The 14,666-nt window shown below is 47.3% G+C and overlaps 1 protein-coding gene across 3 annotated transcripts in view; it reads right to left on the bottom strand.

Moving 5' to 3' along the window:
- TMEM104 (transmembrane protein 104) overlaps window positions 1-14,640 on the bottom strand; it is a 67,864-nt gene extending 53,224 nt beyond the window's left edge. For 2 of the 3 annotated variants that reach the window (XM_014839751.3, XM_070483582.1), the window contains exons 1-3: window positions 14,505-14,640; window positions 13,799-13,912; window positions 6,672-6,793 (exon numbers count right to left, since the gene is read on the bottom strand). In XM_014839751.3, the coding sequence (XP_014695237.2) occupies window positions 6,672-6,793; window positions 13,799-13,843 (167 nt within the window). In that variant the 5' untranslated portion in view covers window positions 13,844-13,912; window positions 14,505-14,640. The remainder of the gene's footprint in view (window positions 1-6,671; window positions 6,794-13,798; window positions 13,913-14,504) is intronic. The other variant, XM_070483583.1, reaches the window with a different exon arrangement.
- Between the last annotated feature and the right edge of the window lie 26 nt (window positions 14,641-14,666).

Below are 14,666 nucleotides of genomic sequence, written 5' to 3'. Positions count from 1 at the left end.
TAAGCAGTGTGAGTTCTTTGTATATTATGGAGATTAACCCTTTGTCGGATAAGTGGCTTGTGAATATTTTTTCCCAATTAGTGAGCTGTTTTTTTGTTTCAATCCTGTTTTCCCTTGCCTTGAAGAAGCTCTTTAGTCTGATGAAGTCCCATTTGTTTATTCTTTCTATTGTTTCCCTCAACTGAGGAGTTACAGTGTCCGAAAAGATTCTTTTGAAACTGATGTCAAAGAGTGTACTGCCTATATTCTCTTCCAAAAGACTTATTGTCTCAGGCCTAATCTTTAGGTCTTTGATCCATTTTGAGTTTATTTTGGTGTGTGGTGAAAAAGACTGGTCAATTTTCAATCTTTTGCATGTGGCTGTCCAGTTTACCCAGCACCATTTGTTGAAGAGACTTTCTTTTCTCCATTGTAGGCCCTCTGCTCCTTTGTCGAAGATTAGCTGTCCATAGATGTGTGGTTTTATCTCTGGGCTTTCAATTCTGTTCCATTGATCTGTGGACCTGTTTTTGTACCAGTACCATGCTGTTTTGATCACTGTAGCTTTGTAGTATGTTTTGAAATCGGGGATTGTGATTCCGCCGGCTTTGTTTTTCTTGCTCAGGATTGCTTTAGCAATTCGCGGTCTTTTGTTGTCCCATATGAATTTTAGGATTGTTTGTTCAATATCTGTGAAGAATGTTCTTGGGATTCTGATTGGGATAGCATTGAATCTGTATATTGCTTTAGGTAGTATGGACATTTTAACTATGTTTATTCTTCCAATCCATGTGCAAGGAATGTCTTTCCATCTCTTTATGTCATCGTCAATTTCTTTCAAGAAAGTCTTGTAGTTTTCATTGTATAGATCCTTCACTTCCTTGGTTAAATTTATCCCAAGGTATTTTATTCTTTTCGTTGTGATTGTGAATGGGATTGAGTTCTTGAGTTCTTTTTCTGTTAGTTCATTGTTAGTGTATAGAAATGCTACTGATTTATGCACGTTAATTTTATACCCTGCTACTTTGCTGTAGTTGTTGATTATTTCTAATAGTTTTTCTGTGGATTCTTTGGGGTTTTCTATATATAAGATCATGTCGTCTGCAAACAACGAGAGTTTTACTTCTTCGTTACCTATTTGGATTCCTTTTATTTCTTTTTCCTGCCGAATTGCTCTGGCCAGCACCTCCAGTACTATGTTGAATAGGAGTGGTGAAAGTGGGCACCCTTGTCTTGTTCCTGTCCTCAGAGGGATGGCTTTCAGTTTTTGTCCATTGAGTATGATGTTGGCTGTGGGTCTATCATATATGGCCTTTATTATGTTGAGGTACTTTCCTTCTATACCCATTTTACTGAGGGTTTTTATCATAAATGGGTGTTGGATCTTGTCGAATGCTTTCTCTGCATCTATTGAGATGATCATGTGGTTTTTGTTTTTCATTTTGTTGATGTAGTGTATCACGTTGATTGACTTGCGGATGTTGAACCATCCCTGTGTCCCTGGTATAAATCCCACTTGATCATGGTGTATAATCTTTTTGATGTATTGCTGTAATCGGTTTGCCAAAATTTTGTTGAGGATTTTTGCATCTATGTTCATCAGTGATATCGGCCTGTAGTTCTCCTTCTTTGTGTTGTCCTTGTCAGGTTTGGGGATCAGGGTGATGTTGGCTTCATAGAATGTGTTAGGGAGTTCTCCATCTTTCTCAATTTTCTGGAACAGTTTGAGGAGAATAGGTATTAAGTCTTCTTTGAATGTTTGGTAGAATTCTCCAGAGAAGCCGTCTGGTCCTGGACTCTTGTTTTTGGGGAGCTTTTTGATTACCGTTTCTATTTCCTTACTTGTGATTGGCCTATTCAGATTCTCCATTTCTTCCTGATTCAGTTTGGGGAGATTGTAGGAGTCTAGGAATTTGTCCATTTCTTCCAGGTTGTTCAATTTGTTGGCATATAGTTTTTCATAGTATTCTCTTATGATCTCTTGTATTTCATTGGTATCTGTTGTGATTTCTCCTCTGTCATTCCTAATTTTATTAATTTGCGCTTTCTCTCTTCTTTTCTTGGTGAGTCTGGCTAGGGGTTTGTCAATTTTGTTAATTCTTTCGAAGAACCAACTCTTTGTTTCATTGATCCTTTCTATTGTCTTTTTTGTTTCAATATCGTTTATTTCTGCTCTTATTTTTATTATTTCCCTCCTTCTACTGACTCTGGGCTTTGTTTGTTCTTCTTTTTCTAGTTCTGTTAGGTGTCGTTTGAGGTTGCTTATGTGAGCTTTTTCTTGTTTAGTGAGGTGAGCCTGTAGTGTGATGAATTTCCCTCTTAGGACTGCTTTTGCTGCATCCCAAATGGTTTGGTATGTCGTGTTCTCATTTTCATTAGTCTCCAGATAAAATTTGATTTCTTCTTTAATTTCTTCAATGATCCATTGTTTGTTGAGAAGCGTGTTGTTTAGTCTCCACATTTTTGCACCTCTCTCTGCTTTTTTCTTGTAGTTGATTTCTAGTTTAATAGCGTTATGATCAGAAAAGATGCTTGATATTATTTCAACTCTCTTGTATTTATTGATGTTTGCTTTGGTTCCCAAAATATGGTCAATCCTTGAGAATGTTCCATGTGCACTTGAGAAGAATGTGTAACCTGCTGTTTTTGGATGAAGTGTTCTATATATATCTATTAAGTCCATCTGGTCTAATTTTTCATTTAATTCTATTATTTCCTTGTTGATTTTCTGTCTGGATGTTCTGTCCATTGGTGTTAATGGTGTGTTGAGGTCCCCTACTATTATTGTATTGTTGTTGATGTCTTCTTTTAGTTCTATTAAGAGTTGCTTTACAAATTTTGGTGCTCCTGTGTTGGGTGCGTATATATTTATAAGTGTTATGTCTTCTTGGTGGAGAGTCCCTTTTATCATTATATACTGTCCCTCTTTATCTTTCTTTATCTGTTTTGCTTTGAAATCTACCTTGTCTGATATTAGTATAGCGACACCTGCTTTCTTTTGTTCATTATTAGCTTGGAGTATTGTTCTCCATCCCTTCACTCTGAGTCTGTGTTTGTCTTTGGGGCTGCGGTGTGTTTCCTGGAGGCAGCATATTGTTGGATCTTGTTCTTTGATCCATCCTGCCACTCTGTGTCTTTTGATTGGGGAGTTCAATCCATTTACATTTAGACTGATTATTGAGATGTGGGGGCCTACCACTACGATTTTGTGTCTTGTTTTCTGCTTTTCTTCAGTTTCCTTTGTTTCTCGTCCCATGGTTTAATCTGTTCTGATGTAGAGCTGCTACTCTCTGTTGTTGTCCTTCTACTTATCTCCTCTGCTCTTGGTTTTATAGCCCCTTTCCTTTTTTGGATTTTTCAGGAATGAGGGTTTTCCTGAGGATTTCCTGAAGAGGAGGTTTTGTGGCAATGAACTCCCTTAATTTTTGTTTATCTGGGAAAGTTTTTATTTCTCCATCGTATTTGAAGGATATTTTCGCTGGGTAGAGAATTCTTGGCTGTAGATTTTTGTCCTTCAGATTTTTGAATATATCATTCCACTCTCTTCTAGCCTGTAAAGTTTCTGCTGATAGCCTGATGGGGGTTCCTTTGTAGGTTAGTTTCTTTTGCCTGGCTGTCCTTAGTATTTTCTCCTTGTCGTTGACTTTTGCTAGCTTCACTACTATATGCCGTGGAGTTGGTCTTCTTGCATTGATAAAGTTTGGAGCTCTATTGGCTTCTGTCACCTGAAGATCCATCTCTCTCACCAGATTTGGGAAGTTCTCAGCCATTATTTCTTTGAATAGGCTTTCTGCCCCTTTCTCCTTCTCTTCTCCCTCTGGTATACCTATAATCCTTATGTTGCATCTCCTAATTGTGTCTGATAATTCTCGGAGAGTTTCTTCATTTCTTTTTAGTCTTGCTTCTCTCTCCTCCTCTGCCTGCAGCAATTCTATATTGCCATCTTCCAAATTGCTAATTCTTTCCTCCATATTATCGGCCCTACTGTTCAGAGCATCTAGATTTTTCTTAATCTCCTCTATTGTGTTCTTCATTTCCAATATTTCTGTTTGGTTCTTCTTTATCGTATCAAACTCTTTTGTGACATAGCTCCTGAACTCGTTGAGTTGTCGGCCAGAATTCTCTCTTAACTCATTGAGAATTTTAATGATGGCTGTTTTGAAGTCATCATCATTTAGGTTATATATCTCATTTTCTTTGGGATTGTTTTCTGTGTATTTGTTTCTTTCTGTTCTGGAGATTTAATGTATTTTTTCATATTGCTTGATGTTGTTGATTTGTGCCTCCACATGGAGATAGAGTTTAGTTGCTCCTTTCACTTGTTTCAGCTGCTGCGGTGGGGGAGCAGCTGTTTATACTGCACCAACCAGGAACCCTGTCCGCAGTTGCTAACTGGGCCTGGGCCCCTCCTCGTAGCCACAGTGGCCCTTTGGATTCCCTCCTCTGCTGTGGGGGCCGTCACAGGGGGGCTTCAGGCTGCTGGTGCCTACTGTTGCAGCCCACCTAGATGTGCTCTCTCCTTAGGGTCTGCAACGGTGTTATGGGCTTTTCCAGCGGCCAGGGGTGGGATCACTTATATATGTCGCTCCGTTGCTGTTGGCACCCACAAAATCTCACTTGTCCTCTATGGGTCGCAGGAGAGCTATTGGCATCTTCTACAGTCTGTGGTTAGTTCACCTAGCTATGCTGCTTTTGCCCTGGGGTCTTCCAGCCTTGTGGCTGGCGGCTGGGTGCCTTCTACTGGTGCTGTGCAGAGGCTTTCCCTAAGGCTGCTGTGAGCCTGTAGGGTTTCCCCCTAGGCTACGAAGCTGGGTCTCTGGAACTCCCCCCAGCCCCAGTCCTCTCCGAGATCTCCGGCTATCCCTAGTCCCACGGGGCGGGCAATGGCAGCTGGGGGTTGCCCCGCCCTCTGGGATTCTCTCCGAGCCTCTCCCGGAGCCGTGAATGCTGGGCGTAGCCCCTCTGCTAATGGGAGACAGAGAGTTTTGTCTGCTGCCCGGGCGGAACTCCGGCGCTTCCCGTCCGGGTCGCAGAGCCGGTCTTTGAAACTTCCCCCAGCCCCAGTCCTCTCTGAGATCTCCGGCAATCCCTACTCCCACAGGGCGGGCAACGGCAGCTGGGGGTTGCCCCGCCCTCTGGGATTCTCTCCGGGCCTCTCCCCGTGAATGCTGGGCGTGGCCCCTCTGCTAATGGGAGACAGAGAGTCTTGTCTGCTGCCCGGGCGGAACCTAACTGACCATTTTAAGGGCTTTAGATTTTCCCTTGTTTTTGGAAGTAAAACTAAAATCAATCTTAATTAAGGCATAAAGAGGCTCCTCATGGTTGCACAAAGCCAACCCATTGATCATGTTCAAACATAAATGGGTTGAGCAAGGAGGCCCCACCTGGGGGCCCCCAATAATCACTTCCCATTTAGATGGCTGCCTGTGCTGAAGGTCCTTTAAAGAGGACAGTAAAGTCATAGAAGGACAAGGACGTCTAGGGCTCTTGGCTGCCAGGGCTTGCAGTATGTAATGAGCCAATGGTACCCCAAGGTTGGCCTCAAACCCCTCCTAAAGAAAATGTGTGAAGGAACTGAAAAACACAGGCATTTTCCTATCCCATTCAGCCTCCTCCAGGTCTTAATTTGCTTCATCTACTAAACTGTTTCATTCCTCCAATAGGACCTGCTCCTTTCTCCTTCCAATCTCCTCAAAGGCTGCTCTCCATGACCAGTGACCACCTACTTAAACTGTGATCATCCCACGCTCCTTACTTTATGTCTTTTTCCATATTACTCATCACCTTCTAACTAACTCTGCAGTTCGCTTATTGATGATCTTCGCTACTTACCGTCTGTCTCCCCACCAAAGCAAGGGAAGTCGGCAAGGGTGGGGGTCTCTGTTTTGTTCAGCGGGGTACCAAAGCACCTAATCGCACTGCTGGGGGCACCTCTCACAGGGGAGTGACCCCTGGAGGTGTTTCCTCCCACCTCTTTTTTGCAGCTTATAGATTCCTACCTGGTTAAGGGGGCTGGAAATGCTCAGTCCTAAATCCATTGCTAGTCTGGAACTCTCGCCAAATGACTTCAGACCTGCATGTGGAATCCCGGAGAAGAGCCCCAAGCAGACACACCAGCTGGTGAATCCCCCACACCCGGCTCAAGGAGCAGGTGCCCGGAAGGCCTGGGAAGGCACTGGCCTCCTCTCTGCTGCCAGGCACAAGCAAGGTGAGATCAACTCTTGATTATCTGTGTTCCTGTGCATTTATCACTTACCTTGTGAACTATCTTAAGCAAATTCTAAATTCCAAACTGATTTCCCAAATCACCTTAAATGTCTGCTAATTCTTCTTCTGTGTCTAGGTGGTACTTTCTCAGAGAACAAAATTGACGGTAACATTAATAAAGTATACAGCAGGGGAGGTAAACCTGCCGAGTAGAAACACGTGAGCACCACGTGAAACATTCCAAAGCCTACTTGGAAGTCTTAACTTTTAACTGATCAGGGTTGTGTAACTGCTCCATTAGCATGAGACACTGGAGACCTCTGTATCTCCTTTCCTCTCTGGGCCACCTGGTTAGGACTCACTCACACAGACATCTTCCCGCCCGCCAAGCACACTTCCTCAAGTTAATGAAGAGAGTCGGGCTTCCTGGGCAAGCTCCCTCAGCTTTGCTCCCAGGCCCCGGCCCCCATGTGACAGCCTCTTACCTCATGAAGCCCAGGAACACCAGCAGGACCAGGCTGACAAGCCATCCAGCGGTGGCAAAGGCCTTGGGCATGGTGAGCGCACCAGTGCCCACGATGAGGTTAAACATGTACACCAGTCCAACCTGGAACCAACAGAAGTGACAGTCAAGCCCAGGAATTAATTAACCTCCCCCCACAACGGCTCCCAAGGACGACCCCGGGTGACAGCAAAACTGCGGAGGCCAGGAGGCCAGACTTCAGACAGGGAAGCGGGTAAGCAGGGGGAATTCCGCCTCGGTTCTAGGGAGGCATGCTCTGCGACCGGATGCTGGGCACCAGACATTAATACTCGGCTGACTAAAGTTCTATCAGTCTTTTCAAAATGTCCCTGATGGGTAGTTCTCTTCTCCACGTCTGCTGTTACCATCTCCATCACCTCCTCATTTCATTACTCAAAGCCGTATCTTAGATGGAAGCTCTCTGCTCAAACAGACTGTAGACTTCCCGAGGACACACCTACCCGGCACAAGGATGAACCCACAGTGCTGACGTCAAAAAAAGGGCCACTTTTCCAACACTGCTGAGCACATGACCCAGTCCTCCTCTCCACCGTCCCTGCCGCTGTCCTCTGGGACGTCTACATTCACAGTGCTTCCCTCTCCCTGCCTCCTCCCCGTACTAACTTCAGGGATTAAAAAAAACAACTCACATACAATTCACGTGCCATAAAATGCACACTTTTAAAGGACACAGTTAGTGGTTTTTAGCATATTCACAAGGTTGTGCAACCAGCTCCCCCATCTAATTCCATTTCACTCCCCCTACCAAAAAAACCCGTACACACCAATAGCCACTCCCCATTCCCCCTCGCCCTGGCCCCAGACAACCAGCCTCCGAGTGGAACTGCTGGGCCACTGATGGCAGGTTTAAAGTTAACTCGAACTCACACCAACTCAACACTAGCTCAGTTAATTACGATTATTCCTCTTTCAAATCTCGACCATGAAATTCCTTTCTCTGACCTGAAGCCCCTGCCTTCCACAACCCTCTCCATTCCCACCGACCCTCCTCTGTCCCCATCATGACTTCCAGTACCCCCAGCCCTCCCTACCCAGAAGACCACCTCCATTTGTCCTCACCTACTTTCTCCGGCATCGTTCACAATCAGCTAGTTCCACAAAGCACACCCGGCCTGAGCTTTTTTTTTTTTTTTTGGTTCCTTCACCTGTGTCACCTTCACAGCATCGGATTTTCTTTATTCCTCACCATGGACTTCCAAGTATCTCCCACATAACTGCTCCAAACCCCGATCTTCAAGCCCCCAGGCCTCTCAGTTGAAGGCTGGATCTCCTGTTTCATGCAGGTCACTGAGGTCATCCGATATGCAGTTCCCACGCCTCACTCCCTCTTAGTTCAAAAATCACGATGTCTGCGTCCTCCCCAACCCCTCCCTGTCTTTGGGGAAACATGTGTCCTTCCTTCTTGCTGAGGCTCAGCCCTTCTTTCTGGAATCCTCTCCTCCTACCAGCTCTTCCCCTCTGCCTACAAACGTCCCAACACCTTTAAAACATCACCCTCTCCTTCTGTAACCAAACTCAGTGAAGAAGCCACCTATGGCGTCTGCCTTCATTTCCAAGTTCCTGAACTGTGCTTTCCACCCCCAGAACTCTCTTGAAACTGCATTCTTAAAAATCGCCACTGACCTCCATTTGCCAAATCCAATGGCTTTCTTAGCCTTTATTCTTTCCTACACTTCTGACATTAGCGGTCTCCTTTTCTCTCTCTCTGTCTTTTCCTCAGCAACTTCGACCAATCCTATGGCTTTAACCCTCATGGCGGGACAAAAGATGACTCTATTTCTCTTCATATCAGCCTTTCTGCACACCTTGAGTCCAACTGCCTGCGAGTCACTCCCCCTGCACATTCCATCAGTGGCCTCAGCCTCCTTCCTTCCCCTCCATGTCCCCTTTTGTGGCGACCTCTGGCTCCTCTTCTCCTTCACAATTCAGACTAATCGTCTCTGGCCTGGACGATGACAGCGGATTCCTACTTGGTCCTCCTGTACTCTACTGAATTGGCTGACTTACAGTTTGCTTTACCACTCGTTTCCGATCGTTAAAAAACAACAACAAATGCTTTGCCTCTAGGAGCACCTACTCATTTCTCATTTTTACTTCCCCATTCTTAGAAAAACGCACCTTTCGATATTTTAAAATTTTTCTAAGATACCCATGTACTGAATTTTTTATGAGAAACACAGAAATTAGGGCCCATTCTCCCAGCTTCAATCAGATTTAAAAAAAAATAGACAGGGAGTATCAACTACCATTTTGGGGCCCTTGACAGGGAGGAAGGAGGGCCTAGCCCGTGGTTAGGAGGGACAGGCTCCGGGCAGGTGCTGACTGGACAGCTGAGTGCTGGACAAACGGGAGGGTGCCCTGCGGAGGGGAAAGAGCTCAGCCCACAGTCCATTTACACTTGGCACGGGGACCAAGCACTTAATTCCCACCCAGCATTTGGGGCCCATTCAAACATTGCTTCCACCACAAAGCCCCGCCCAGTCTCCCAACTTTGTCTCACTCCCCACTTTCGAAACCCTGGAGCAAGGACACTTCTTATGCCCTAGTTTGGGTTTTTTTTTTTTTTTTTAAAGATTTTTTATTTTTCCTTTTCCTCCCCAAAGCCCCCTGGTACATAGTTGTATATATATATATATATATATTTTAGTTGTGGGTCTTTCTAGTTGTGGCACGTGGGACGCCTCCTCAGCATGGCTTGATGAGCAGTGCCATGTCCACTCTCAGGAGCCAAACTGGCGAAACACTAGGCCATCGAAGCAGAGTGCATGACCTTAACCACTCGGCCACAGGGCTGGCCCCTAAGTTTTTGATGTTGGTGTATTTATCTTTTCCCTTTTACTAAATCTGAGGCTCGTGGTCGCCATGGCTGTGGCCGGTGTCTCACTTCTCCCTGCATTTCTCAGAGTGCCTGGCACACAGCCTCAAGACAGGAATCCTTGGTGGAGCTGGCTCAGGTTCTCCCTGACGCGAGTCTGACAGTCTTCAGCCCCTTTTAAACATCACAATCTCAATTTGATCCCACAGACAAATCCTGAAAGGATGAGAACAAGGTTGAACTGTCTTCTTATGGCTCTTGATTGGATCATAACACTATCACGATGTGATTCCCCTGCTGGGAGTCCTGGCCCAGGGTGGTGTCATGAGAATAAATGTGAGGGTGCCAGCTGGGTGGGGAACAGGGCACAAAGCCCAACGCTGTCCTTCTGAATCATAAGTTCCCAGTGCTGGCTTTTTACAAGTGACGGTGAATGTCTATAACAAACTAATTTTTACTTTTGTTGGGGTTAATTTCAACCACTGGCACTCTGAGGCTAGTATATCCAGGTGCAGGAATGGGTCATTCAGCTAGCTCAGTTCTGCTCACTCATTTATTCAATGACTGCCGACAGCCTTCCCTAGGCCAGGCCTGGGCTGGGAGCTGGAGAGATGATGGCGAGTAAGACAGACATGGCTCTTGACCTCATGCAGGAGGAGAGAGATGACAAGAGAACAAACAATGATGACCGCCTCAGAGAAGCGTTCTGAAAGAACCAGGGCACGGTGACAAATAAAGAAGAAGCATTTTAAACAATGGGGACTCAGGAAGGCTAAAGGATGAGAAGGAGCCGTCCAGGCAAAGGGCCAGGGAGGAGACTTCCAGAGAGGAAGGCCTAAGGTGGAAAGGGGAGGCACGTTCGAGGAACTCTGAGGCCAGTGTGGCTGAAGCATACAAGCAAGGCAGCTGGGGCTGGATGAGGCCATGTCAGACGGCACTGGGCCCTCGTGACATGACAGGGAGTTTGACGTTTCACAGGGTTTTAAGTAGGGCACTAACAGACCAGGCCCCAGTCGATGACCTAACATCTGATCCCCCACAGCCTCATTCTCAGCGTATCGCTTTTATAAGCAGCAACACTAATGCAGGGTAGAACCTTTTTTCTTTATGGAAAATGGCCCTGGTGATGGTTCCCATGATGGAAGTAAAGAGAAAGCAAGAAAGTGATGGTTCTTAGCCAAAAGTCTTATGGAGAAATTAAATGTAAAAGAGGCATTTGCAAGTTCAGGGACGGTTGACTGTCTTGGGATGTGAAAGTCAAGGATCTATTATAGAGTAGGGTTCCTCAGCCTCGGCAGTATTGACATTTGGGGCCAGAGCATTCTTTGTTGCGGGAGCTGTCCTGCGCATTGTAGGATGTTCAGCAGCATCCCCGGCCTCCACCCACTCGATGCCAGTACCTCCCACCTCACCCGTGTTGTGATAATCAAAATTGTCTCCAGACCTTGCCAAGTGTCCCCTGGGGGGAAAGACTGCCACCAGCTGAGACCGAATGAAAGACACAGTGAAATACACACGCTCCCAAGAGAAACTTCAAATAAATCTCAGCGCAAAAGGCCGTTTAAAAACTTTACAAAGAAGCTAATTAGGGATAAACTGTTGGCAGCTAGGAACAGAAGTGGGTAATCTCATTTGTCGTGTGTTGTTGCCAGTTTTTAGTTCCAAAGTAAGCACTCTGCGCTGGGTGGGGCTCAGGGGTTCCCGTAGGATGATGTAAGACTTCTTCACCCTCCTGGCAAGAGCTGATCCTCTTTACCTTCAGTAAAGGTGACCAGTAAGGACCAATCACAAGGAGAAGACCATGGAGACAGGAAGCAAATCTGAGCTGAGCCACAGGCCGGGTCAAAGGCAGTTGTGGGGCAGGAGGAAGAGGAAGGAGATGTTGTCTTCTGCTTAGGTGACAGTTCTGTGGGGACAGCCTCCTGGGAAGTGTGGCAGAAAGCTGAGGCAAAGCCTTACTGCAGTCACAGTGTGCGTGCTGCGGCCACGGCAGCCATGCAGAGTCTCCTCCCATTCTCAACTCTTGCTCTGTGCTGACCTGCAGAAGGCACAGTCCCTGCTCCTTGGGATGGCTGACCTGCTCCCCATGCTCTGGGGAGTTCAGCGCAGTGTTCCGGCTGCCTCACCTCCTGCCCGGCAGCCTTACACATGAGGCAGGGGTCACGGGCATCTTTCAACGGCTTCCCCTCTGACAGCTGTCAGAGGAAGCAGAAGGCAGCAGAGATGCGGAAGCAAAGACTAGGATTTCAGGCTATGCAACAAGCACTCTTTCCTTAGAAAGAAACAGCAACGATCTTCAGCAAGACCGGCCAGCAGGTGGCCTTGGCAGCTGACTCTTTCGTAGGTGGTGATCTACTTCATCCCCTGTTTTGGTCACACAGTCCCTTCAGTGCTGAGCCACTCCTGGTCCCCGTAAATGGGGAAACAGATATGCCCGTTCTGAGGTCACTCATGGGGGGACGTACCGGCCTGAATCACATTCCTGTGTCCAATACCATCCTTGAGAGGGTCTGTCATCTGAGTCCCCTGAGAGGCTTGTCTGCCCATTACAAATATTTTATGCAGAGTAATGCAAGCTAAAGCAAACATCCCTGGCACCTAGGAAGGGGCAGAGAACTCACAACAGGGCAACCTAGAGGTACAGAGAAGCTTTGTGTTGGGAATGTCCAGGTTACGGGCACATTCATTCAGCTTATCTAGGCTGAGTGGATGATGACCCTTACACCCTTCTCCTGGTCTCACAGGGGATTAAGGACTGTTCTCTCAGGATGGCAGAGTTAAGGAAACCTGAGGAATAAGGCATGTTCTCTACTCAAAACCTGATCACTAACTCCTGGCAATGTCATCTCATCTTCAACACCACCCATCTCTGCCCCACATCCCTCTTCACCGGAAGAACAAGAGAATATAAGCAGTTGTTTACAGTAGATGCCTGGCACAGGCCCTCAAACACAGACCTCAAACAAAACCAAACACATAGGAAATGGAAAGGTAAAAAACCCAGAACCAGCTGGAGCTTTTAGGCCTCCCTGCCCAGTTTCCTGCGGGCACATGCTGGCATGTGAAATGATTACTCGAACAACTGGAGACATAAGAAAAGTGGGTATAATACGTTGTTTCCTTCCCCAAACTCAGTTATAGAAATGACTCATCTCTAAGTTTACAGATGTTGTGAGAAGCAGCAGGAACTGTGGTGACTTTTACAGACAGCAGAGACATTTTGAGGCTGACACCAAGAGGAGGCTGAGAGCTGTCACATGATTCCTCAGATGAGACGGACACAATTTGATTCATTCCAAGGTTCCAGAAAGACTTCCCCTGATCAATTATTGAGGTGAAGGAGGCTCCCCTGGTGCCACACACGAATGGCACAGGCCCAGCAGGAGGACCTCGGTGCGAGGAAGGCTTTTTCCAGCTGTTCCCAGATGCCTCCTTATCCATCACACCACAGCTCTGGAGTGTGTGAAGCCGGCAGAAACAGAGCGAGGATTCCCCAGGCTAGGAAGGTCAGTGCAAGATAGGGCAGCTGTTTAAGGTTAGGTAAGTTCTAGAAAGAGGACTCCTGCTACTTAAGGCAGCGCTGCTTTTCCCCAGGATACTCTGTAGCAATGTGAGTCAATCATTTGATAATTCCAATCCTCCAGCTACTTATCCAGGCAAGAGGACTCTGATGTAACCATGACCGATCTTACATTACACAAAGAAGATAAACTGAGTGTCTGTGTGTGGGGGAATGCAGATCCAAGACAGTGAGAAATCAATCATTCTAATTGTCCTAATTACAGACTCCACCAAACTGCAGTTGGAAGTCTGCATGATTCTCTGCCTCTTACACCATCCAAGACTATAAAAGTTGTGCAACTTAAAATTCAGCTAAAAGCCAAAGTGGTTTCAAACTGCAGAGATGAGCAAAACCCAGTCAAGAGCTGTCAATCACTGCCTATCTGAACGGCTGCAGTTTGCAAGCGGTAGTACGCCTGAGATAAATATTACAAAGAGTTAGCAAGTCAAATTTGTTTTCTTGACCACTGTCTGATCAACATCTAAAAAGTGAACAAACTTAACTCTCAGAACGTGTTCTGAGCCAGGACAGCAGCAACATGGCCGCTGCTGACTCGAGTTCCCCAAACCCGGCTTTCACCAGCGTCTAAGCAAGCAGCTGCACTCACATTACAGCTCATAGGAGGCTGTGTGCTTCTCTAGAAGCCAGGGACACTGATGTGGGCAAAAGAGGTTCTAAAAGTAAAACTCACGTAGGGAGAGTAGAGCTCCCCAGTCTCTGTGATTTCGCCTGCCATGTCCAAAAGTGAGGAAGGGTCGGCGGGTAGCCAAGGTTCCTTTGGTGCGGGGGCGGCGGCTGCAGCTCCCTAAGGCGAAAGAGCAGACTTCAACTTTCTGATAGACCCACCCCGCCCCTCCACCCCTGTCCTTTTATCACAGACACTTCAGGCCTCAATAGCTGTCACAAGACAGCCCGGAGGGAAGGGTTTCCCTGGATGACCGACACCTAGGTGGTTTCTTCTAACTCTTTCCTTGCTGTGCAGGGAATGAATGTAATTCAATGCCGCTCAGACTCCAAGTGGTTTAAGGGGCCTCGGAAGCCACGAAGCGCGCCCTTTACTCACTCTGTGGTGCCAATCCCCATTTAAGGCCAGGAACTGCGAGCTCACTACCACACAGGGCAGCCCAAGCAACTGCCTCCTCCGCCCAGGGCAAGGGGCTGGGGGCTTTCCTAGGAGCCCTCCCAACCCAACTCCTTGACCCAAAGTCTCTCCTTTTTAACGGGGCCTCCACTCCCTGTCCCCCAACCTGCCGTGGGGCTCCCCACTCTCAAGCCTTTCCCTCTTCTCAAGGGCCCCGCTCCGAGCCTGCCCGCGGCTTTTTCCTCCCTCTTGGAGGAACCCCGAGTCTGACGCCGCCCCAGCCTATCCCACCCCACCCTCCCGCCCGGCCCGACACCTGCAGCGCAGCTCGCTCCGGGCTGCCGCGGCCGCCGCCTCCAGCCCCTTGGTTGCTCCCGGCGCCAGCTGTCCTGCACCAGCGCCCACAGCGCGCATGCGCCTGCGCCGGGAGCCCACCCTTTTCCGCACGCGCTTTGGGCGGGGCGTCGCGCGCTGATTG

This window comes from Equus asinus, chromosome 13, assembly GCF_041296235.1.
Source record: "Equus asinus isolate D_3611 breed Donkey chromosome 13, EquAss-T2T_v2, whole genome shotgun sequence".
NCBI classification, from domain to species: domain Eukaryota; kingdom Metazoa; phylum Chordata; class Mammalia; order Perissodactyla; family Equidae; genus Equus; species Equus asinus.
Note: the sequence above shows the minus strand (reverse complement) of the source record. Positions and strands in the feature narration are given on the sequence as shown.